At 36.1% G+C, this 26,808-nt stretch overlaps 1 protein-coding gene across 1 annotated transcript; it reads right to left on the bottom strand.

Annotated features, from left to right (window-relative positions):
* Nucleotides 1–14,318: 14,318 nt before the first annotated feature.
* On the bottom strand, nt 14,319–19,431 carry LOC130242022 (T-lymphocyte activation antigen CD80). Its single transcript, XM_056474042.1, has 3 exons — nt 19,233–19,431; nt 16,015–16,317; nt 14,319–14,647 (listed from the first exon to the last, which is right to left on the bottom strand). Exons 1-3 carry the CDS (start codon nt 19,429–19,431, stop codon nt 14,319–14,321), a joined length of 831 nt encoding a protein of 276 aa, XP_056330017.1.
* Between the last annotated feature and the right edge of the window lie 7,377 nt (nt 19,432–26,808).

Raw genomic sequence — 26,808 nt, 5'->3', positions numbered from 1 at the left:
ATTTTATAGTTTTATTGGCAAATATTACAAGTGCGCTGCAAATTAACAATTACAACTGTGCCTTAGTTAATATAATAAATATAAAGTGAACATTCTGGTTTTACAGAACAGTTGTAATTATTCATTTACAGTGCATTTGTAAATTTGACAGTATTACTAGCAATTTTTACAGTATTACAGGCAAAATGTACAAGGACACTGTAAATTAACAATTACAACTGTGCTGTAGTTAAAATAATAAATAAAAAGTGAAGATTGTAGTTTTACAGCACAATTGTAATCAATCATTTACGGCGCTTGTAAATTGTACAGTATTACTGGCCATTTTTACAGCATTATTGGCAATTTTTACAGTATTACTGGCAATTTATACGATTTTACTGGCCATTTTTACAGCATTATTGGCAATTTTTACAGTATTACTGACAATCTTACAGTATTACTGGCAAATTATATGATATTACTGGCAATTTTATAGTATTACTGGCAAAAATTGCAAGTACGCTGCAAATTAACAATTACAACTGTGCTGGAGTTAATATAATAAATAAAAAGTGAAGATTGTAGTTTTACAGCACAATTGTAATCATTCATTACAGTGCTTGTAAATTTTACAGTATTACTGGCCATTTGTACAGTATTACTGGCAATTTTTACAGTATTACTGGCAATTTATACAGTATTACTGGCAATTTTTACAGTATTACTGGCAATTTATACAGTATTACTGGCAATTTTTACAGTATTACTGGCAATTAATATATTACTGGCAATTTTATAGTATAATTAGCAAATATTACAAGTGCGCTGCAAATTAACAATTACAACTGTGCCGTAGTTAATATAATAAATATAAAGTGAACATTCTGGTTTTACAGAACAGTTGTAATTATTCATTTACAGTGCATTTGTAAATTTGACAGTATTACTAGCAATTTTTACAGTTTTACAGGCAAAATGTACAAGGACACATTAGTTAAAATAATAAATAAAAAGTGAAGATTGTAGTTTTACAGCACAATTGTAATCAATCATTTACGGCGCTTGTAAATTGTACAGTATTATTGGCAATTTTTACAGTATTATTGGCAATTTTTACTGTATTGCAATCAATTTTTACAGCATTACTGGCAAAATTTACAGTTAAATTGCTAACTGTAAAATTGACAATATTACTGCAGTTTTGGTTGCCAGTAATACTGTAAAAACTGTCAGTAATTCTGTAAAAACTGCCAGAAATACTGTAAAATTCACAAGCGCACTTTAAATTATCAATTACAACTGTGCTGTAGTTAATATATAATTAACAAAAAGTGAACACTGTAGTTTTACTGCACAGTTGTAATTGTTACTTTACAGTGCACTTGTGAATTTTACAGTATTTCTGACAGTTTTTACAGTATTACTGGCAACCAAAACTGCAGTAATATCGTCAATTTTACAGTTAGCAATTTACTGTATTAGCAATTGTTTAATGTTGGACTAAAGCTGTTGTTAGTGTTGACTACACTTGTGGATTTATTAGCATTGAAAATAATTAATCTTCATGTTCGTTAACAATGTCTGAAGAATACACTTACTCAATTCCCATATAAATCTGATATAAGACAAATGATATATGCAAATTACATATTTGAGTTTTTATTATATGTAAGTTCACATTTGGATTTCAAATATATGTCAAATTTGCAGTGCTATTTCCAAATGGCCCCTTACATATATAAAATTATAGCTAATATACATAATACATAATCTGTATTGGTTACAGTTTTATGTCAGCCCTTTTTTCCTACTTGGGTCTCTTGTTGGAAAAAGGATCCAATTTAATGGCTTGACATAAATATTTTTAACAAATGATCAGGGACATATAATATTGCAAATAATATTACTTACAGATTTCTGCTTTATCCACAATTTTTTTTCTGATTTATCGACAACTTGCAAGTCAAACTGATACAAGAACTGATACTGATAAAAACAACAACTGATACTTCTTTAGAAATTATATATATAGAAAACCTACATTTGCATATGTGACAATATATTCACCTCACAAATATACAGCAGGCATAACAGGATTAAATTCATCCATTCATTTCAGACCATGCTTCACGTTTATTACCTATATCCACATTTGTCCTCCTAAAAAGACTGGCTTTTGCAGATTGGTGGCTTATAAAAAGTTAGTTCTGGGATTTTTAGCTTACTTACTGTACACCATGTCACACGACAGCTTTTGGGCATTGTTCTGTTTTTTTGTAATAAGTCAGGAATCACAGGGAGGCAGCTTCCCACAATAGAGTCAATAGAGTTGGATTGGTTTCCTCCCTGGTGTGGGTGTGGCCTGGACACACTGTCTCTATATTACATTTGTGCACTGCTTTTAACCCATTCAAGTGCATACATAAAGTGGTTTGTAGTGAACATACGCTGAACTTATACATTGTAAACACACACACATATTGATATTGGTGGTTTACGAGGACTCTCAATAGGTGATATTATATTATTTATAGAGTAAAAATACTAAACTTTGTGTGTAAACAGTGTTCCTGGCAAAAAAGAGCGCTGTACATTAACAATTACAACTGTGCTGTAGTTTTACAGTACAATTGTAATTATTAATTTAGTGCGCTCGTAAATTTTACAGTATCACTGGCCATTTTTACAGTATTACTAGCCATTTTTACAGTATTACTGGCAATTTTGACAGTATTACAGTACAATCGTAATTATTAATTTACAGTGTGTCTGTAAATTTTACAGTATTACTGGCCATTTTTACAGTATTACTGGCAATTTTTACGGCATTACTGGCAATTTTTACAGTATTACTGTCCATTTTTACAGTATTACTGGCGATTTTTACAGAATTACTGCTGAAAATTACAAGCACTGTATAAATGAATAATAACAAGCTGTAGATTTACAGTATTACTGGCCATTTTTTATGGTATTACTGGCAATTTTTACAGAATTACTGCTGAAATTTACAGGCACAGTGTAAATGAATAATTACAAGCTATACATTTTCTGTATTACTGGAAATTTTTACAGTATTACTGGCAATTTTTATGATAGTACTGGCAATTTTTACAGTATTACTGCTGAAATTTACAAGCACAGTACAAATCAATAATTACAAGCTGTACATTTACAGTATTACTGGTAATTTTTACAGTATTACTGGCAATTTTTACAGTATTACTGCTGAAATTTACAGGCACAGTGTAAATGAATAATTACAAGCTGTACATTTTTAGTATTACTGGCACTTTTTACGGTATTACTGGCAATTTTAACAGAATTACTGCTGAAATTTACAGCCACAATGTAAATGAATAATTACAAGTTGTACACTTACAGTATTACTGGCAATTTTTATGGTATTACTGGCATTTTTTACGGCATTACTGGCAATTTTTATGGTATTACTGGCAATTTTTACGGTATTACTGGCAATTTTTACAGTATTACTGCTGAAATTTACAGGCACAATGTAAATGCATAATTACAAGCTGTACATTTACAGTATTACTGGCAATTTTTATGGTATTACTGGCATTTTTACGGCATTACTGGCAATTTTTATGGTATTACTGGCAGTTTTTACAGTATTACTGCTGAAATTTACAGGCACAATGTAAATGAATAATTACAAGCTGTACATTTACAGTATTACTGGCAATTTTTATGGTATTGCTGGCAATTTTTACTGTTTTACTGCTGAAATTTACAGGCACAGTGTAAATGAATAATTACAAGCTGTACATTTACACTATTACTGGCAATTTTTATGGTATTACTGGCAATTTTATGGTGTTACTGGCAATTTTTATGGTATTACTTGCAATTTTTACAGTATTACTACTGAAATTTACAAACACAGTGTAAATGAATAATTACAAGCTGTACATTTACAGTATTACTGGCAATATTTTATGGTATTACTGGCAATTTTTACAGTATTACTGCTGAAATTTACAGGCACAGTGTAAATGAATAATTACAAGCTGTACATTTACAGTATTACTGGCAATTTTTATGGTATTACTGGCAATTTTATGGTGTTACTGGCAATTTTTACAGTATTACTGCTTAAATTTACAAACAGTGTAAATGAATAATTACAAGCTGTACATTTACACTATTACTGGCAATTTTTACAGCATTACAGCACAATTGTAATTGTTAAAGAAAGGATTATACTCTCAGCGCCACTTTTGTCCTCTTTCTTTGCGAGGTTTGTTGTTTTTGCATTATTTTAATGGTATAAATTGTATGTAATTCACCTTTTGTGGTTGTTTGTTGTTATCTATATTATTCTTCATTGTTAGTACTATTTTCAGTTTATCTTTGATTTTTGTATAATAAATTAGTCTCTTTTTGGCAGTATTTTGGTTGATGCATGGTCTTTTTCCCTCATATTACACAAAATTGTCACAATATAAATGTTACATACTTCAGTCCCTAGATTAACACCAAGAAGTCATAACATTCACTGAGCATGTTTCTGAATATCTGCAAACATATTCTAGTGTTTTTATGCTTTAGAAGAGTCAGAAACTCACACACAGCAGCTTTAAATACTTAACTCGCTAACCAGCTAATCCAGCTTCAATTCCCAATCCATTGTGTTTGATCAACCATCAAACAATAGCTAGTGGTAAAAACGGTTGTCAAGGCATTGGTATGTTGTTGCTAAGGTATTCCAGGTGGTTCCCTAGCTGGCAGCTAGGTGTTTTCTTACTGTCTAATGAGAAAGGATTCCTCCTGTGAATATCTGATTATCTGCTATCTTGATCTCTATCTCGAAGTGTAAACATCAACAATAGCACACTTACCGTAGTAAACACCACTATTAGACTGCTTCTCTCTACTGTACAGGAAGTAGAAGTGTGTTTACCAACAGTCAGCCACTCGATGGAGGATCTCCACCTGTCACATGATTACTCAGAGGCAGCAGGACGACGAGCTTTACTGGAACACACTCAAATGTTAGGGCATTTCCAGATCACTTCTTCTCAGCGCACTTCTTTTCCTTTTGCTGGTCGGTAACTTTCTCTTCTGGCTGCGGCTCAATCCTGACGCTCTGCTCTTGCTTCCCTTAGTCCCACAGTGTGGTCTCCATAGCTGACATTTAGACACAACCTGGGTTTATTATGACTCATTGATGGGATTGAGTTCAACATTCACATGCTTGCGCGCACACACACAGACACACACACACACACACACACACACAAGTTTTATTCTATCTCACATGCACATACCCTCACACAGTCACACTCATATTTTCTCTCTCTTTCACACACACACACACACACACACACACACACACACACACACATACTCATGAGCACTCACTTTTTTCTGTCACATCCCTCTCTCTCTTTCTTTCACACACTTTCTCATCCTCTCTCATACACACAAACACCCTCATGCACACAAAATCTCCCTCACACACTCTCACACACAATCTATAAGGGTGCGCCCTGCCACTCTGCGAAGGAAACTAATTTCAGCCGCTTGTATCTGAGATCTTGTCCTTTCGGACGTGACCTAAAGCTCAAGACCAGATGTAAGAGTAGGAACGTAGATTGACCGGTAAATCAAGAGCTTTGCCTTTCAGCTCAGCTCCTTCTTTACCACAACAGTCCGGTACATCGACCGCATTACTGCTGCCGCTGCACCGATCCGCCTGTCAATCTCACGCTCCATCCTTCCCTCACTCGTGAACAAAACCCCGAAATACATGAACTCCTCCACTTGGGGTAAGGACTTTCCTCCAACCTGGAGATGGCAAACCACCTCAAGTCAGAGGGATTTTCATAATAATAATAATAATAATAATAATAATAATAATAATAATAATAATAATTTAAAAATAATTAAAAATTATAATAATAATTTTTTTAAATAATAATAATAAAAACAAACATATAATAATAATAATAATAATAATAAAATAATTAAAAATTATAATAATAAAAAATTGTAATAATAATAATAAAAATAACTATATAATAATAATAACAATAATAATAAAAGCAAAATAAAAATAATAATAATAATTTAAAAATAATTAAAAATTATAATAATTAAAAAATTAATAATAATAATAAAAATAAAAATATAATAATAATAATAATAAAAGCAAAATAATTATAATAGTAATAATAATAATAATAATAACAATAATAATAATTTAAAAATAATTAAAAATTATAATAATAAAAAAATGTAATAATAATAATAAAAATAAAAATATAATAATAATAATAATAATTAAAAAATAATAAAAAATTATAATAATAAAAAAATTGTAATAATAATAATAAAAAAATATATATAATAATAATAATAATAATAAAAGCAAAATAATAATAATAACAATAAATAATAATAATAATAATAATAATGGGCGACGCAGTGGCACAGTAGGTAGTGCTGTCGCCTCACAGCAAGAAGGTCGCTGGTTTGAGCCTCGGCTGGGTCTCGCGTTCGCGTGGGTTTCCTCCAGGTGCTCCGGTTTCCCAGTGAATTGGGTAGGCTAAATTGTCCATAGTGTATGAGTGTGAATGAGTGTGTATGGGTGTTTCTCAGAGATAGGTTGCAGCTGGAAGGGCATCCGCTGTGCGACCCCAGATTAATAAAGGGACTAAACTGAAAAAAAATGAATGAATGAATAATAAAAAAATAATAATAAATAATAATAATAATTAAATAATAATAAAAATTATAAAAATAATAATAAAAATTATTATTATTAATTAAATTCAAATTAGAATATAATATGTAATGTTCTCAATAATATTAGTGAAGAAAATGCAGGCCGTATATGTGCCATTTACATATATTTAATTTAATATGGAAAACCAGTGCATGTTTTTAACCAAAACTAATAGCAGATTTTTTTAAATGCGTGTGCGTGTAAAACAATATAATTTGCACAAAGAAATTATGGTGTTCTTTAAATAAAACCCCGTTTAGAGCATCATTATGGGCGTTTTACGTTATAACTAACATGGTTTAAACGATGGATCTGCAACACAGAAACTACTTGTTTTGGGAAACACTCGACACTACATCGTTCTTTTCCCAAACGATGCATCGTACTATGATAGCCCCAAGTTACGTCGTTGTTTGGGAAACGCACCCCAATGTTATTTGCCTATATTGAAAATACAATGGATCAATAAATAATAAATAAATAGATATAATAAATGGAATCAAACATATAATTTGTCAAAGAAGCCAATAGAATAAATATGTTTCATGTAAAGAGAAGAGATAAGTAAAAGAAGAAATAAGTTTAAGTAATAGACGAATGATGTATGTGGTAATGGGGTGGGAAAATAATAAGCTTGTGCTTCATCCCGCTCCATTTTCGACCATGTTGAAATGTATTTTTGGTTAATGATATTTTATGTATATTTTTGTTCGAAAATTAAATCAAATCAAATCAAAATAGGCTACAGTTTTTAATGTAAAACTTTAACAGATTTTGATATTTTTTTGTAATGATATATGATGTAATAATTATGTATTTTAAAAATAAGTATTGTTTTCATATTTCTTTTTTTTTAATCTTTAGGAAATATTTTTGGTACATTAAAAACTGGTTATTATGACCTCCCAACAAGCTAATCCAGCTAAAAATAGTGCTTAAAATGTTACTAAAATCCAGCATTTAAATCTAATAAATAAACAGAAACTGAGGTGAATAAAGGTCCACCTTTGGAGAAAAAAAAAGTTTCACCCCTTTGACCAGGCTGGCACACATGCACACACTCAAGACAATCCCCATCTCTTTTTCTTTCATTCACATACACACAGGCACGCTCTCTTTCACACACACTGATACACACCAGCAGTAATATCTGTTCTCTCCATTTCTCACATCACGAGTCTTCTAGGGAAATTCTTCCTGATCTCCTTCATTTCTCCCTCTGACATGCCTTCATACTGAAAAAGGAAGAGAAGAGGGATTTTTGGGAGTCATATATGGCCAATACACAGACACACACTGATCTCTGAACACGAGCGGAGACTAATCTCACACAACGCGCGATGTTATTATTATTTTTTTTAAAATAAGTTTTACTTCCTGATACACGGTAAACATGACGTCAGACAGCAAGGCTTTCCTGAGAACCGTTAAATAACACACCACAAACAAACACACACGCCTGTCTGTGGCATTCGTAAAGTTCAGTCAGTCCTGTGGTTCTCCTGGTGAGCGCGAATAACTGCGCATGCCCTCGAGCGGACAGACGGAAACACTCCGCCCTCTAGTGGCAAATAGGTACTTGGGATTTCTGTACGGTCAAAATGAACAGCCCACTTGTGAAATGTGATTGTTTCTAAATTATTCCCAATGCTGATTAACTTAGAGATTTTTTCAACACATTTTTAGAACATAAATGTTTAAATAAGTGAGGTTTATTCATAAACTAATTTCGAGTGGATCACATGCTTATGATTTATCACAGCCAGTCTCATATTAAGCTAATCAGTATCATCCAATCATATGAGCCATAAACTACTATAAATAACCACAGTTTTCAATCCACTTTATCTTCGTTTGGAAGAAACCCTCCTTCACTATAGATCGGGTGGCACGGAGGCCCAGTGGTTAGCACTGTTAGCCCCACAGCAAGAACACTGCCAGCCCTGGTCCTGCCAGGTCGGTAGGTGTTTCTGTGAGGAGTTTGTATATTCTCCCCGTGTCTGCGTGGGTTTTCCCCGGGTTCTCCGGTTACCTCCCACCATTCAAATATATACATCATGCATAACAATCAAGCATTTGTCTAGCCCCCTTTTTCCTCACATGTTCCCTTAGCTACTGCAGACGGGGAGTTCTGCGATCCACCGAGCTCAGGCTCCCCTCTCGCTCTGCAAACGGGAGGAAGCCCCGGGCTCGAGGATCCCTTGAGCTCGGGGCTCTCTCCCGGGACAGCATGCCAAACAAGCTTTTGATGAATCATCGGCTAAGTGTGAACTCTTGAAATAATTTCTTTTGTCTTTGCCATGATCACAGTACATAATATTTTAATAGTTACTATGCATGATAGTATTCAGCTTACTAGTTAAAGACTTAACTAGGTTATTTAAGTTAATTAGGCAAGTTATTGGACAACAATGGTTTGTTTTGTAGACAACGGGAAACATTCATTCTTATAGGGACTTTTTTTCATAATAAATATGTGTATACTGATGTAACAAAAAAATACACCACTTGAAAAGGGTCCATTTTTCTGCATTTATTAGGATTGTGTTTAAATAAATTATTATTTTTTTATTATATAAGATGTCTGATAGCGTTTCTTCAAAATTCTAATAAAACTAAATGACATTTGGAGCTTTTTTTCTTCATAAAATGACATTCATTTATTTTCCTTCGGCTTAGTCCCTTTATTATCCAGGTGTCGCCACATTGGTATGAACCGCCAACTATTCCAGCAAATGTTTTACGCAGCAGATGCCCTTCCAGTACTGGGAAACACCCACACACACTCATTCACACACACACTTATACACTACACCGTGACAGATTTCTGTTGTTTTCACAGTACTATACTGCATTTCTCAACTATTTCTTACATTATAAGCTGTATACAGTGTGTTACTGTATATATTGTTGTTTTCACAGTATACAAATTGTCAGCATTTTCATACTGTGTACATGGCTTACAGTATATTACTGTAGATTCTTCAATGAAAACTGGGAAATAATAAGTTACTGTGCATTTAAATACAATATTGCAAATGACAATGAAAAACTCCACACACACTTTTGCAGGTATATTTTACACATAACACTATTGAAAGTAGTATTACAGTAATTTTACTGTTTTATGAAATACAGCAACTACTGGATAATTGCTGGTGGTAAGTTACTGTTAATTTAACATGATTTTTTTTACAGTGTACGGCCAATTTAGTTAATCAATTCCCCTATAGCGCATGTGTTTGGGCTGTGAGGGAAACCGGAGCACCCGGAGGAAACCCCTGCCAACGTGGGGAGAACATGCAAACTCCACATAGAAATGCCAACTGACCCAGCCGAGACTCGAAACCAGCGACCTTCTTGCTGTGAGGCCATAGTGCTAACCACTGAGCCACCGTGCCGATGCATAAATGATACACATTACTACACCCATGATTACACATTTAATTTTCAGTTAATTAACACCATCGAAGTAGACACATTTTACTTGCATATGTAATATGCATTTTGGTCCACAACAATGTATCTGCCAAAGATTCAAACAGAAGGGAAGAAAGACTGCAGCTCTGAACAAGAGGTTTGACCAGAGGAGAAATGGTCGTGCCCAACTGAGCCTGGTCTCTTTCGAGGTTTTTTAATTCTTCACTTTTGTCAATTAGGGAACTGTAGAGCTGCGCATCGATGGATTTACTCTTCAGTGTTTGGACTCTCAACAGTGAAAATTAAACCACACTGAACTGAGCTAAACTGAACTTCAACTCTGAACACTGAACTGACTACATTTACTACATTAACTTCTGTGTTAAGCTGCTTTGACACAATCTACATTGTAAATAAACATGAATTGAATTGAAAGCAGAAGATGAACTGATGAAAAAATGATTTTATTGATTAATCTTTGGAAAAATGTAATAAAAGAGAAATTAACTCAACAATTGAACCACAATAAACAGCAATGGAAATTAATGTGACGTTCAACACGTTTGTAACTCACAAAGACAACAGTATAAAGCATTAGATTAAAAGTAAGATTAAATGTCTGATCAATAAATGAATTAATAAAAAAGAGTATTATTATTGTAATTTAAATGTAACTGAAAAAAATTAACCCATATCAGACACATATTTGACCCAATACACACACACGCACACATATACATATATACACACACACATATATATATATAGAGAGAGAGAGAGAGAGAGAGAGAGAGAGAGAGAGAGAGAGAGAGAGTTGAAGTCAGAATTATTACCCCCCTGTTTATTTTTCCCCCCAATTTGTTTCTCTGAGAGAAAATCTTTACTCATTTCACTAGACTCATTTCTAATCATAATAGTTTTAATAACTCATCTCTAGTAACTGATTAATTTTTTCTTTGCCATGATGACAGTAAATGATATTAGACTAGATATTTTTCAAGACACTTCTATACAGCTTAAAGTGACATTTAAAGGCTTAACTAGGTTAATTAGGTTAACTAGGCAGGTTAAGGTAATTAGGCAAGTTATTGTATAACGATGGTTTGTTCTGTAGACTCGAAAAAAAAAAAATTTGTTTAAAGGAGCTAATGATTTTGACCTTGAAATGGTTCTTAAAAAATTAATAACTGCTTTTATTCTAGCCGAAATAAAACAATTAAGACTTTCTCAAGAAGAAAAAATATTATAAGACATACTGTGAAAATTTCCTTGCTCTGTTTAACATCATTTTAGAAATATTTGAAAAAGAAAAAAATTCAAAGGGGGGCTAATAATTCTGACTTTAACTGTATACACACACACACACACACACACACACACACACACACACACACACACACACACACACACACACACACACGCACACACACACACACACACACACACACACATTATATATATATATATGTGTGAATAAACCAAATAATTAAAGATTTATATATTTAAAAAGAAGGAAAGAAAGGATGTGCATCAGGTCTTAAAGTGGCAGTAGCCCAATAAATCTGCTACTCTCTGTGTCATTATTGGTAATAAAATGATACAAAAATAAAGAACAAATCTTTAACAAAAGATTTAATAAGAATCCGTGTGTATTTAATTCATTAAGTAAAGACTAATCATTATTTATTTTACATCTGATTAAATTATTTCTGTATTTTTTGTATCTGAATAATAACCCATATGAATAAACCATTTGTATCTGAATAATCAACCATAACATTCCTAAAAAAAACAGTACTATTTGTATCATTTTTATTTGCTATTTCTCCCTTTTTTCTTATTTCTAATAAACATAAACAATACTTAAACTAACAACAAAATTCTGAATTTAGAAACAGAAAAATCTACATTTTTGTAATTTAATTTCCTGCTTTTTTTGATAATATATAACATAATTAACACACTATGTTAATCATTTTCACAAATTAATTCCATTAATTTCGAGACGTTGCTCGCTGCAGAGCTACTTGGACTCCAATGAGGGGGATCCAGAGCTCACGCTCCTCCTCTTATAAGCTGATTTAATCAAGCGGCAACATCCCGCTCTCCCTCGTGAGCCAATACAGAAGTAACCGAAACTGCAATTCATCGACTGGCCTTTGGGGGCTGGCTCCAGGAAGTCCAGATGTTCTCTGACTGCAATGCTAAATCGGCCAATTTTACATCAGGTAAAAACATGTTTACAGCCTGGTACAATATAGCTAATATTTCTCTTCACGACAACTGTGAGAGGGTGAATTTTTTTTATAACTCATCCATTTTATTTTTATTAAGTTATATATAGTCTGCATACTTATGGGCGTGGCCACTTGTGTGACAGCTAGGTCTTGCTGCTCGCCGTCATGTCTTTCTGGCTGATAAGCCACTGAACTCGGTATATATATCATATTTTTGTTTTGTTTACCATTTATTTTCACAGTCAATTGCCTTTTGGAATTATTTACTACAATTATCAGATGATATGGGATGCTGTGTGCATTTAATTGTGCTCACAAACTGTTCACGTGCCCTCCATTTCCCAGGAGAGTGAAATTATATACCATCTCTATAAATATATTTGTTTTATTTAAGATCATTTATCATTTATAACTTTCTTAGACCTGTAATGCCCTCTGACAGACTGATTAGCTGTAGGTTCTAGAACAGTCATCTGAAACGTTGTCATACAGTGTTATGCCTGGATTTCATAAATAGCCTTGCATTTACTTGTAGCTTCATTTGCACTCTTCAGAAACATATGGGTGATATCACGGATACTACGTACATAACATTTACAGTCTTTGGTTTTAATCATAGACTGTAAAATATATGGACGTAGCATCCGTGACGTCACCCATAGGTTTCTGAAGAGCGCAAATGAAGCTAAAAGTAGGCGCGGCCAACCGTCGCCATTTTGTTCGCGCGTCATCGCACCCACGGCGGGATACCAAACAAGGGCAAAAAGGCGGAGTGTGAGCGGAGCTACAGACACGTGCTGTCATTTTGCTTGGACCTGGTTTAGACAGAGCTTACTTTGGGAGAAACGCTTAATACTTTATTACCTGCGACTCGTTTGTGTTCTGACCACATGTGCTTGGCTGTACACTATATCAATAAAGTGTTTAGACTTTTAAAAGCACTGCTGTAATACATTGAGCCACTAAGCATTGTTCTTATGACGTTTTTCTACAGGAGGAAAACCCGAAATACGTCCAAACACTTCAATTATAGTCTGTGTTAGTAAATCCAAGACTATTGATGAAATCCAGGCATAACACTGTATGACAACGCTTCATATGACTGTTTTATAGCCTACAGCTAATCAATCTGTCAGATTCTAGAGGGCATTACAGCTCTAAAGAACATTATAAATGATAAATGATCTTAAATAAAACACACACATTTATTGAGATGGTATACAAGTATATAACTTTACTCACATGGGAAACGGAGGCCACGTGAATGGTTTGTGAGCACAATTAAGTGCACACAGCATCCCATATCATCTGATAATTGTAGGAAATAATCCCAAAAGGCAATTGACTGTGTAAAGAAACATTAACCAACACAAAAATGCGATGTATATGCTGAGTTTATTGGCTAATTAGCCGTAATCAGCTCAGGTGACGAGACAGCGAGCAGCGAGACCTAGCTGTCACTCAAGTGGCCACGCCCTTAATTATGCAGACTTAATATAACTTAACAAAACGAAACGGATGAGTTATTAAAAAATGCACCCCCCTCACAGTTGTCATGAAGGTTAATCATGGCTATATGAACCAAAGCCATCATTTGTACCAGGCTGTAAGCATGTTTTTATCAGCTGTAAAAATGGCCAATTTCCCATTGCAGTCAGAAATGACCTGGACTTCCTGGAGCCAGCCCCCCAAGGCGAGTTGATGAATTGCAGTTTTAGTTACTTCCGTATTGGCTTCCCGAGGGAGAGCGGGAGGTTGCCCCTTGGTTTTAATGCGTTCACTCACTCACCCCACCCCTAACCCCACCCCCCAGTGACATCACTAGTAGAAGAAGTGCAGTAAGGAGGAGCTCGAGCTCAAGCTTCCCCATGTCGGAGCTCAGCTCTGCCCATGTGGCTCTGCAGTGAGTACAACTTGTTAATTTCTGCTCAAAATCCCAAACAAAACATGTCAAATCCCAGTGGAGCTGACTCGCATATAGTGATGGTGTGGGAAACAGCGCCCCCTATTTCACAGCTGACATGGACCGGACGCTCGCAGGTGTACTTGATGGTTTGGTTGATGCTCCATGTTTTGTATGTTGAATCTTCTGAAGAGCTGTCGTTAAGGACGATCATCATACTCTGGTTAAGCCCAGCCCAAATGACATCACTGCGTGGGTACCCGCCCCCAGCTCCGCAGCTCATCTGACAGCTCCGCCCCTTTTCGGGATTGCGCTCGCCGCACTCGGCCTCCACAGATGGAGTGCTGAATTCGGCTATAAAAACAGGAAAAGTTTAATATTTTCATAACAGGTGTGAGTTTCAGATGTAAACAACAAAACGCAATAATTGATGTTGTTTGACTCCAGACTTTTAATTTCAGTCCGCCAGCCCCAAGGCTTCCGGTGAATTTTCATCCCATACAAAATTGCTACGTTTAAGATCTGATTTCTTTAAGAAACAGCAATCTTCACTGCCTGGCTGAGATACATGTATGACATAAAGTCGAGTAAAGGAGGTCGAGCCTTCTCATTTATGGCTCCTAAACTCTGGAATAGCCTTCCTGATAATGTCTGAGGCTCAAACACTCTCTCTCAGTTCAAAACTGCATTAAAGACCTATCTCTTTAGCAAAGCATACACTCAATGCATCACATAGCAGTATTCTCTATTTCCACCTGGCGATACTCATCCCGAGGCCCCCAGAGACTGACGTGATCCAAGACCTATGAAGGGATGATCCCAAGGTTTCCACAATCCTGGACCAGGCCGTATCCTGAGCAGCTGCTGTGGTGGTCACGGAGGAGTGGAGAGCATGAGACTGATTCCTGTGACGCTCCAGGGACAGACGAGTCTCGCTGACGTCCAGCTTCTCCAGCACCTAGACTGCAGCTCTGCACAAGACGTTTGGCCAGAGGAGAAATGATCGTGCCCAATTGAGTCTGGTTTCTCACGAGGTTTTTTAATTCTTCACTTTTCTACACAAGTTTTTTCCTCGCCGCTGTCGCCACTAGCTTGCATGGTTCGGGACCTGTAGAGCTGCCCATGGCTGGATTTGCTCTTCAGTGTTTGGACTCTCAGCAGTTAAAATTAAACCACACTGAACTGAGCTAAACTGAACTGAACTTAAACTCTGAAAACTGAACTGACACGGTTTCAAAACAATATAATCTTCTATGTGAAGCTGCTTTGACACAATCTACACTGTAAAGGGCTATAGAAATAAAGATGAATTGAACTGAAATTGAATATAAAGTGGGTATCAGATCAAACAAGTAGCACTGCATTAAATTATATTTTTGTGTGCCATGTCTTTACATTATGGAAATTAATTTTACCTCAGTATTTTCAATGGAGTTTCTGCGCTAGCCTGCTGCTACTGATGACGCCTGTGTTTAAACGGTCTTTCGTCTTTTTTACGCTTTAACAACCAAATAGATGCTTAAGTCTATTTAGCTGATTATATATAAATTACATTGCAACACTGATGCTGTAAAAGCAACCGTATGAAATTGAAAATAGTCACATTAAGCTTTCACCGGAAGTTTATCAATGGTTAAAAAACACTAGCTGTGCATAAAGCCCATTGAATTGACATTAAATTTACACTTATGAGCTGAAACAGAGTCGACTTTGTATCATACCTGTGACCATGAGATAGATCTTGGATCGATCAGGACTGGTTGTTGAGGAAAAAACAACACATTCGTACGGTCCTTCATCAGACACTGTGACGTTTCTCATCTCCATGCTGAGCTCTGCTTTGTTCACTTCTGTTCTGTCCCGGTACTCAGGAGACACTTGTAGCTCCTTGTCAAGATCAAAACCATTGATGAACAGAGGCTGAAGTTCAGGTTTCTGGATGTACAATTTGTAAACAGGAATACTGAGGTTCCAAGTACATCTGAACGTAACACTGCGACCCAAAACAGCCGAGATCTTCTCACCTTCACGAACAAACAGGACAGAAATGACTCAAAATTACCTCAGTTAATTCAGTTTATCTGCTGAGTACAAGCTGTACTTCAGTGAGCATACTACACTCTCACAGTCACTGAGGCAGCACTTTTTCGAAAGGTTCATGTTTGTACCTAAATGTGCATTTTGGTACTTCAGAGGTATAGTATAGTAATTTCAAGGGATACATTTCTGAACCTTTAAATACTATACACTCACCAGCCACTTTATTAGGTACACCTTACTTGTACAGGGTTGGACCCCCTTTTGCCTTCAGAACTGCCTTAATCCTTCGTGGCATAGATTCAACAAGGTACTGGAAATATTGGTACTGGAAACAGTTGCTGCAGATTTGTCGGCTGCACATCCATGATGTGAATCTCCCGTTCCACCACATCCCAAACGTGCTCTTTTGGATTGAGCTCTGGTGACTGTGGAGGCCATTTGAGTACAGTGAACTCATTGTCATGTTCAAGAAACCAGTCTGAGATGATTCACGCTTTATGACATGGAGCATTATCCTGCTGGAAGTAGCCATCAGAAGATGAGTACACTGTGGTCATAAAGGGATGGACATGGTCAGCAACAATACTCAGGTAGGCTGTGGCATTGACACGATGCTCAATTGGTAACTCAACTGCTCAAGTTGCCCAAAGTGTGCCAAGAAAATATCCCCCACACCATTACACCACCACCACCAGCCTGAACTGTTGATACAAGGCAGGATGGATCCATGCTTTCATGTTGTTGATGCCAAATTCTAATTAAAATCTGAATGTGGCAGCAGAAATGGAGACTCATCAGACCAGGCAACGTTTCTCCAATCTTCTATTGTCCAGTTTTGGTGAGCCTGTGTGAATTGTAGCCTCAGTTTCCTGTTCTTAGCTGACAGGAGTGGCACCCGGTGTGGTCTTCTGCTGCTGTAGCCCATCCGCCTCAAGGTTGGACATGTTGTGTGTTCAGAGATGCTCTTCTGCAGACCTCGGTTGAAACGAGTGGTTATTTTACTGTTGCCTTTCTATCAGCTGGAACCAGTCTGGCCATTCTCCTCTGACCTCTGGCATCAACAAGGCATTTGCGCCCACAGAACTGCCGCTCACTGGATATTTTAGTTTCTGATAGTTTCTGAAATACTCAGACTAGCCTGTCTGGCACCAACAACCATGCCACGTTCAAAGTCACTTATGGCCCGTTTCCACTGAGTGATACGGTACGGTTCGGTTTGGTACGCTTTTATAGCCGTTTCCACTGTCAAAAAGCGTACCGAACCGAACCGTACCACTTTTTCGGCACCCTTTCGAAAGGGTACCAAACACGAGAAAGGGTACCAAAAGGCGGAGCGAGACGCGCAGCTGAACGCTATTGGTTTACAGAGATACGTCATTCGCTTACGCAACAAGCCAGAATGAAAACAAAAAACCCGCCATGTTTAAAATACGCGCACAACGAGAGATTACAGCGGAATTATTTATACATATAATAATGAGCCATGATCGACCCGGGCACAAACAAACCTTGTCGTCTTGATAAACAGCCACAAAGCCAAGAAGGAGAGCAGATTTACCCTGTGCCACAAAGTTTTTTTTACGAGGCAGTCTGAGGCGCGAGCGGTTTCGCTTTCTTGCTAGCGCTCGCCGTGCGTCTAACATTATATCTGAAATAACACACTTCTTGAGCTGATGATCATGATAATAACCTGCACTTGATTATTGACGTGCTTTTGAAACCCGATACTGTCAGACACTGACAAACGCGAGAGTGAAGCGTGAAGAAACAAAGGAGAAGCCGGGGGAAAAGGAGCACATTATTTTTGAGCAGACGTGAACAAACTGCCTTATTTAATTATTTTTGTTATCTTCACCTTTTGGACTAATATGAACTCAGAATGATGGAATTACTCTCTAACAGAGGCTACATGTGCTGCTGAAGATTACAGACACAGATAAGAGGTATTCACTGACTGTAGGCTATATATTGTGCTGTTTTTGAACCTAAATACGGACGAAATGTCTGCTGTTTGTAGTTCTTCTGTAATTGATAACATATCGGAGACTATAAGGGTCTGTATGTGTTTATATATGTTCATTTATTTAGTTATTTAATATAATTACAGACGTTACAGTAGGCTGTTTCTCACTGTCATCGATCTGCAGTTATAATCAACTCATGTTCATTGAAAAGTTAGTAATAAACATTTCTACACAAGTATTTATGTTTATGAAGCATCTGTTTTGTGAGAAGAGCTTTTCATATGATATGTGAGCGACCCGTACAGCTTAATTGTAGACATTTCCTCGAGTGAGAATAACGTCGTCTGAAACTTTGTCGTACACCACGCCCACCAAAAGGGTACCCTTGTTAGTGGAAACGCAAGCTTGATAAAGGTGACCCGTACCAAACCGAACCGTACCGTACCGTACCAGTCAGTGGAAACGAGCCATTAAATCCCCTTTCTTCTCCATTCTGATGCTCGCTTTGAACTGCAGCAGATCGTCTTGATCATGTCCACATGCCTAAATGCATTGAGTTGCTGCCATGTGATTGGCTGATTAGAAATTTGTATTGATGAGTAGTTAAAGTGGTCGGTTAGTGTATGTACTTTTGAGATATGAATATGGACTCTTTGGGTACAAACATGAACCTTTTGAAAAGGTACAGCTTCTGTGACAGGTCTACATTTTTATTTCTGAGAGTGTATAAGGTACTACGCAGAAAAAAACCCATTGACTATTTTATTTTGCATTATGAGACCTTTATCTTACATAACAGCTCTTTTCATCAATTTACATTAGGACAAAATGGAAGATTGTAGTCAACAGAGGTCAATTTCAGATACAAAAGTTAATAATTAGATTAAACTCTAATGCACACTTATGAGCTCATAGGAGTCATCTTTTTATCATACCTGTGACTTTGAGATAGATCCTGGATATTTGAGCACTGGCTGTGGAGTAAAAGACAAGACATTGATACAATCCTTCATCAGAAGTTTTGATGTTTCTCATCTCCATGCTGAGCTCCGTTTTGTTCACTTCTGTTCTGTCCTGGTACTCAGGAGACACTTCCAGCTCCTTGTCAGTATCAAAACCATTGACAAACTGCATCTTAAATCCAAGTCTCTGTATGTACAAACGATAAACTAAAAGGTTGCGGTTCCAAGGACATCTGAACGTAACACTGCAACCCAAAACAGCTGAGATGTTCACTGCACCACTGTCACCTTCACAAATACACAAGACAGAAACAAATCAAAAAGTAAAATAACACTGGTATAACAAACTTTATTATCAATGTTTTAATCAATCTATTTAAAAAATAATAAGACATAAATAAAATATTAAATATATACAGTGTTCAACATAACTGAGTACACCCCATTTTGAAAATGAATATTTTTCTCCATTTCTCAGTGAATAAAGGCAATGTATTTTGATGCATTTACACAGATTTATTAAACATTTATATTTATTAAAATAATATTTCAGTCACAGAATATCTTTAGAAATGGAAAGATAATACATTTAAATTTATGCAAAATATCTAAAAGAATACAATCCTCAAAACTTCAATTTGTTTTTAGTTCCTCTTGATTTTTGGCTCATTTTAAATCTTTGATTTAATATTTTCCCCTAACACATACAGCTAAAGTCAGAATTATTAGCCCACTTCGGATTATTTTTCTTTTTTAAATATTTCCCAAATGATGTTTGACAGAGCAAGGAAATTTTCACAGTATGTCTGATAATATTTTTTCTTCTGCAGAAAGTTTTATTTGTTTTATTTCGGCTAGAATAAAAGAGGTTTTAAAATTTTTTTAAATCCATTTTAAGGTCAATATTATTAGCCCCTTTAAGATATTTTTTTCAATAGTCTACAGAACAAACCATCATTATACAATAACTTGCCTAATTACCCTAACCTGCCTAGTTAACCTAATTAACCCTAGTTAAGCCTTTAAATGTCACTTTAAGCTGTATAGAAGTCTTGATAAATATCTAGTCAAATATTATTTACTGTCAACATGGCATGAATAAATCCGGTATTAGAAATGAGTTATTAAAACTATTATGATTAGAAATGTATTGAAAAAATAATTGTGAAAAAACAATATTGGGCTAATAATTCTAACTTCAACTGTACATTTGGGCTACTAATTTTGAACTAATTATTAGTTATTTTAATAGATCAGCTCCAGACTTGGCTTCAGTACTGACTAATTTAATGTATATGCACAAATATAATATTGTAAAGCTTCCTATAGAAAATATGAATTTAAATGAGGGATTTGGTAGGAGTTTGCTTATACTGTATATACATATACATACATAACAACTGATATTGAAAAGTTTAACAAAGTGACTTTTATAAGTGAAGTTTCATTAACTAATTTCGAGAGGAGCACGGGATAGGATTGAGCACGTCTGGCCACTCATCTGTAATCAGTAATAATCCAATCAGAGTGATCCTAGTTTACTATAAATGGATAATTTTCTCCCTACTGTTTCTATCTTCGTTTGGAAGAATCCCCCCTTCCACCCCATCTCCTCCTTTTTCTCCCTTTTCTAAAGGGGGAGCTCTCGAGACCTACCTGATCTCGGATCTCCTGATATGCTTATCGACCGGGTGGGAGCCCTGGGCTCAAATATCTCCGAGCTCAGGGTTCTCTCCCGGGACAGCATGCCAAACCTGCTTTATACACCAAGCATATCTAAGTGGGAACTCTTGAAATGTACTTTGGGGAAAAGTGCATGTGTAAATGATTAGACACATTAGTCCCTCTTACCATGTGTAACTGGTACCAGAACCAAGGTCAAGACCAAGGCCAAGCTGTCAAAGACACACAAGAATTAATTACAGACACACTCACGATTATGTGCATTAGCATATTCCTCTAAATAAACCCTACGACCCTATAGAGTATAATGTTGCTGTTTGAAGCACAATGAAAACCGCTCTGAAAACAACCTGAACTTACAAGATTTTACAACACACACTGTATAAATACACGTTAAATAACAGTTTCTATATTTTGTGATTCACAAGTGTTTCTTCTGTTTATTTAGGGTTATAAGTTGTATTATGATACCTTGATCTCTGCTTTGTCGACTTTTTAAGTTATAAATTCACATCTACAGTGATTTGATTTGACGTTTTAGTATATGTTGAATTAATATATTTTATACGAAACAATATATAGAGAATTAAGTCAGAAAAAGTACAGGCAGTTTACTTGTTTATAACTAATTATTACTAGTTTTCATGGCAGTTTATGGCTATTGCAAATGTCAATAAAGTCACCTTATCAAACATTTCTACAACAAAGGTTGTTGTACGGTCCCTTAATGCAATTCAAAATCATAAATAAATAATTAAATAACATGAATTAAAAAATGGAAGCTGTTAATTAATAGATATTTACAGCACATGCAGATGTTTTGTTTGTTGTAAACGTGGTAACAGAAGCACAAGCTGTAAAGACTCCGCCTCACTTCTGAAAAAAGGGGCAGAGAGCATTGGCTCATTTGCATTCAAAGAGACACACAAAAATGGTGTGTTCTTTGTTTAATCATTATTTACAGCATGGTATATTCCAGCCTGATCTCACGAGAAAACGTAAGTATTTTACGTTTTGCCAGTTTAGTGGCTAATTCGTACAAATTCGTACAAGTTCAGTCGTACGAAATTGTACGATTTTAAAAAGGAGGCGTGGCACCTAACCCCACCCCTAAACCCAACCGTCATTGTGTGATGAGCAAATCGTACTACATTGTACGAATTAGATCGTACGAATTCGTACGAATTAGCCACTAAATCAAAAAGTTACGAATTGCCGTGAGATTGTGTTGTATATTCTGGTATTTTCAGCTGAAATTTATGCATTACTCCTATATTACATCTTGTACAAACAGGCTTAACAAGAGCCGTTTAACAAAGTCAGGCTTTCGTGCAAACTCGTCATTTATCTGATGTATGGTTTGCAACTTTTGGTAAACGTTCAGGTTTATTTTAACCAAGCTAACCAAACAACATCCCACTTCCTGCAACTACTGTATATCACTAGTATATGTATATGCACAGTGTTTCACTTTTGCATTTCGCAGATGATGCAACATTATTATTCATATATACAGTGCTCAGCATAAGTGAGTACACCCCATTTTGAAAATGAATATTTTTGAATATATGCAATGTATTTTGATGCATTTAAACAAATTTATTAAACAGATATTAAAATAATATTTTAGTCACCAAACATTTAATTATTAGCCCCCCTGTTTATTGTTTCCCCCAATTTCTGTTTAACGGAGAGCAGATTTTTTCAACACATTTCTAAACATAATAGTTTTAATAACTCATTTTGTAATAACTTATTTATTTTATCTTTGTATAATGATACAAAGTGTGTAGACTATCAGAAAAAAATTGCTCAAAGGGGCTATTAATATTGTTAATATTGACCTTAAAATGGTACTTAAAAAATTTAAATCTGCTTTTTTTCTAGCAAAAATAAAACATATAAGACTTTCTCCAGAAGAAAAAATATGATCAGACATACTGTGAAAATTTCCTTGCTCTGTTAAACATTATTTAGGAAATATTTCAAAAAGAAAAAAAAAAATCAAAGGGGGGCTAATAATTCTGACTTGACCTACATATATATATATATATATATACGCACATTAGATCCAAACAGTTAATCAAGATGTACATTTGACGTTCGGAACAATTAGTCAACTATTATTCAAACAAGTTAATCTCCCTAATAAACTCAAACATGGCAGAAAATCAGCACAACACAATGCATAAAACAAACAAACATTGCTTTCCTTAAACATTTTAACTGAATAAAAGCCATTTTTACGTAAACTACATTAATCTGTATGATACATGTACATTAGTCTGATTTACTGTAATCTGACTTTGTATATCTTTAAAAAATGAGATAGATGATTAATTTAGTTATATATATATATATATATATATATACACACACACGCATTTTAATTTTGTTTTACAATGCAGGAAATATGTCTGATCATAAATGATTTACTGATGCAATATTAATATAAAACAAACATAAACACATCACAAACATTGACTTCATACTTTAATCTTACTTCAAAGTGTATTTCAGTCTTATTTCAAAACATAAAGGATTTCACACACAGTCTTTTACCTGTATCTGTAAAAGCAGCGCTGTTTTAAACTCATGCTGTTGGATGTGAATGTGCGGCAGAAACACCTAGACTGCAGACTGTCCTCTTCATGTCTTTTTTTAGCCTCAGCATCTCAACAGGAAACCATAGCAGTCAGTAGCTTTAAAACTGGCATACAAGTAAACAAATTACATAAAAAAGACATACAATAGATGGCAGGCAAAGATATAGAACGTTTAGCAATAGATGCACTATTAAATTCATTACAGATCATTTTTCACAAAGGAGAAATTTTTGCATTCATGAGTAAAAAAATTGCCATTCGGAATGAATAAAGTTTGCAATAAATGTATTGTTTGCTTTAATGCTTATATCAAATTATATCCTTCTCATTTAGCTGTATTACTAAATCAGTTTTGACAGAAAAATCGGGTTTTGCAAAATGTTTTGGCACTCAGAAAACTTTTTTTTTTTCAGTGATCAGGGTGTTTGTTGATTTTTGGGGTCCCAGACTCATTTTTACTGTGGTCAATGCTATGTGTAGTGCATTTCTCTATTTTCATGTGTTGTGAAATTAGGCACAAATGTCTTGATACCTCAGGCTGTTGATGTTGCCATCCATTCTGCAGATCTCTCACACGCCCCCATACTGAATGTAACCCCAAACCATGATTTCTCCTTCACCAAACTTGACTGATTTCTCTGAGAATCTTGGCTCCATGTGGGTTCCAGTAGGTCTTCTGCAGTATTTGTGATGATTGGGATGCAGATCAACAGATGATCCAGCAGAAAAATCCCCCTTCTGACACTTTTACAAATGATCAACTAGAAGTCATGTTAAGATTCGTTGCTCTTACAGCTGGGATTGAAGACAAGACTTTTGTCAGGTAGTGTATATTACAATATTATATTTAACAATACACTACTCAGTTTTTTTTAGCTGGTCAGAATAAAAGTGAAATAAATATTACTTACTTGTTCATATGCCATTTCTGGTGAAAATTCCTTCTTGGGTTAAACTTCCAAGCTGTTAAATCTGTGATTGTGAAGGACAGCATTCACACAGTGCAGCGACTGACAGACACAAAACCCTGAAAACAACAGATTCATCGACACTCAGGATGAACAACATGCAAAGATGATTCTCAGGTCAAAGGTCAACAGCGTGGAGGGACAGTGACAGAGCCAATTCTGTGGATGGGGATGATTGGAAGGCCATGATGGGTAAGGGCTGATGGAGGGAATTCGGCCAAGACACCAGAGTTACATCTCCACTCTTTACCAGAATTGCCATGGTATTATAATGAGCACAGGGAGTCAGGACCTCAGTTTAACGTCTCATCCAAAAGACGGCGCTGTTTGACAGAATAGTGTCCCCTTCACTATACTGGGGTGTTAGGACTGACCACCCCCTGCCAGCCTGACTAATGGCTGTTTGCACTGAGTGGTACGGTACGGTTCGGTGAGCTTTTATGGCCATTTCCACTGTCAAAAGGTACGTAAAAGTGAACCGTACCGTACCACTTTTTGGTCACCCTTTGCAAAGGGTACCTAGCATGAAAAAAATGGTACCAAAAGATGGAGCTAGATGCGCAGCTGATTGCTATTGGTTTACAGAGATACGTCACTCGCAGAATCAGGAGAATAAAAACAAAGGAAGCACCATTAATAAATACACAGCTGAGACATTACACCGTAAATATATATAGATATAATAACGAGCCATGGTCGACCTGAGCTCAAACAAACCTTGTCATCGTCTTGATGAACAGCCACAAAGCCAAGAAGCCAAGTGTCCTGTTGTTGTTTTACGAGGCCGTTTAAAAGTGTGAGCGGTTTCACTTTCTCCAGAGAGCTCGCCGCGCGTCTGTATTTGAAATAACAAACTTCTTGAGCTCAAATTAATAACGTGCTAGTGATCATTGAAGTGCTCTGATATCCGATCAGCAAATGATTCTTTCAGCAACCTAAAAGATGAACAAACTGCCCTGTTTAACTATTTTCATCACATTTTGGACTATTATGAACTCAAAATGACAGAATTACTTTCTAACAGAGGCTACATGTGCTGCTGAAGATCACAGACACATATGAGAGCAGTGTTGCCAGATGTAGCTGACGGATTCCAGCCCAAAAACTGTCAAAAACCTGCTGAAAACCAAAAAGCGCCACCCAACAGTCAGTAGACTATAATAACCTGTCGAGAGGCTGAGGAGGGGGGAGGGTTCCACACTGTTCTAAGGGGCTAATGGGGGCTATAGAATCTCTTTGGGAGATCATAACAGGTTTATAAGGGCAGACCGGGGCTGATGGGCACGCCGATGCAAAACCGCTTAAATTTTCACTGCCCGCCCATGTCATTTTTTACCCGCAGAAATAAATTCAAAACCGGCCAATCTGGCAACTCTGTATGAGCGGTTTGCACTGACTGTGGGCTATATTTTGTGTAGTTTTTTTAACCCAAATAAGGACTAAATGCATGCTGTGTGTAGTTTTTCTGTAATTGGTAACATATTGGAGACTGTGAAGTTCTGTATGTGTTCATATATGTTGCATTTGTTTATTTATTGGACATAAATGCAGACGTTACAGTAGGCTATTTCACACTGTCATTGATCTGCAGTTATAATCAAATCATGTTCATAGAAAAGTTAGTAATAAACATTTATACACAAGTATTTATGTGTATAAAGCGTCTGTTTTGTGAGAAGTGCTTCTCATATGATATGTAAGCGACCCGTCCAGCTTTACTATAGACATTTCCTCGAGTAAAAATGACGTCGTCTGAAACTTTCTGTCGTACACCACGCCCATTAAAAGGGTACCACTTTGGCAGTGGAAATGCAAGCCTGATAAAGGTGACCCGTACCATACTGTACCTCTCAGTGGAAACGGGCCATAACACCACTTCCAACATCAACCTAGTTTTCCCATGTGGACTCCCATCCAGATACTGACCAGACTAGCTTCGGTGAGGAATCGGGTTGGGGCTGCAGAGTGATATGGCTCTGGTTCAGGGCCGTGCACAGGGGGGTGGCCCGATGGCTAGAGCCACTGCCCCTTTGCCCTCATTGGTTGAGGTGCCCCTCTTGCTCAATCGACCACCCTAACCCCACCCCCCCACCTAACCTTCCCCCCAGCTCCTCACTTTGCGATCGCCACCCCCCCCCCCCCTGTCTGTGTTTGTGCACGGGCCTGCTCTGGTCATCTGGTCATACATAAAACAATAATGTATAACCTCACGCATTGCAAATAAATTATTATGCAGTAAACAGCAACAAATGAAAACAAGACTTAGGTCAAAGGTCAGTCTGATGTCTTTAA

The sequence above is a fragment of the Danio aesculapii genome, chromosome 15, assembly GCF_903798145.1.
Source record: "Danio aesculapii chromosome 15, fDanAes4.1, whole genome shotgun sequence".
Taxonomy (NCBI): Eukaryota; Metazoa; Chordata; class Actinopteri; order Cypriniformes; family Danionidae; genus Danio; species Danio aesculapii.
Note: the sequence above shows the minus strand (reverse complement) of the source record. Positions and strands in the feature narration are given on the sequence as shown.

What these genes read in the sequence shown, in the direction of transcription:
- LOC130242022 (XM_056474042.1), bottom strand. Translation starts at nt 19,431, where the DNA reads ATGCAGTTTGTCAATGGTTTTGATACTGACAAGGAGCTGGAAGTGTCT. An exon ending in GATCTATCTCAAAGTCACAG is followed by an intron (nt 16,318 to 19,232) that starts GTATGATAAAAA and finishes TTGTTCGTGAAG; the next exon opens with GTGAGAAGATCTCGGCTGTT. An exon ending in GATCTATCTCATGGTCACAG is followed by an intron (nt 14,648 to 16,014) that starts GTATGATACAAA and finishes CTGTTTTTATAG; the next exon opens with CCGAATTCAGCACTCCATCT.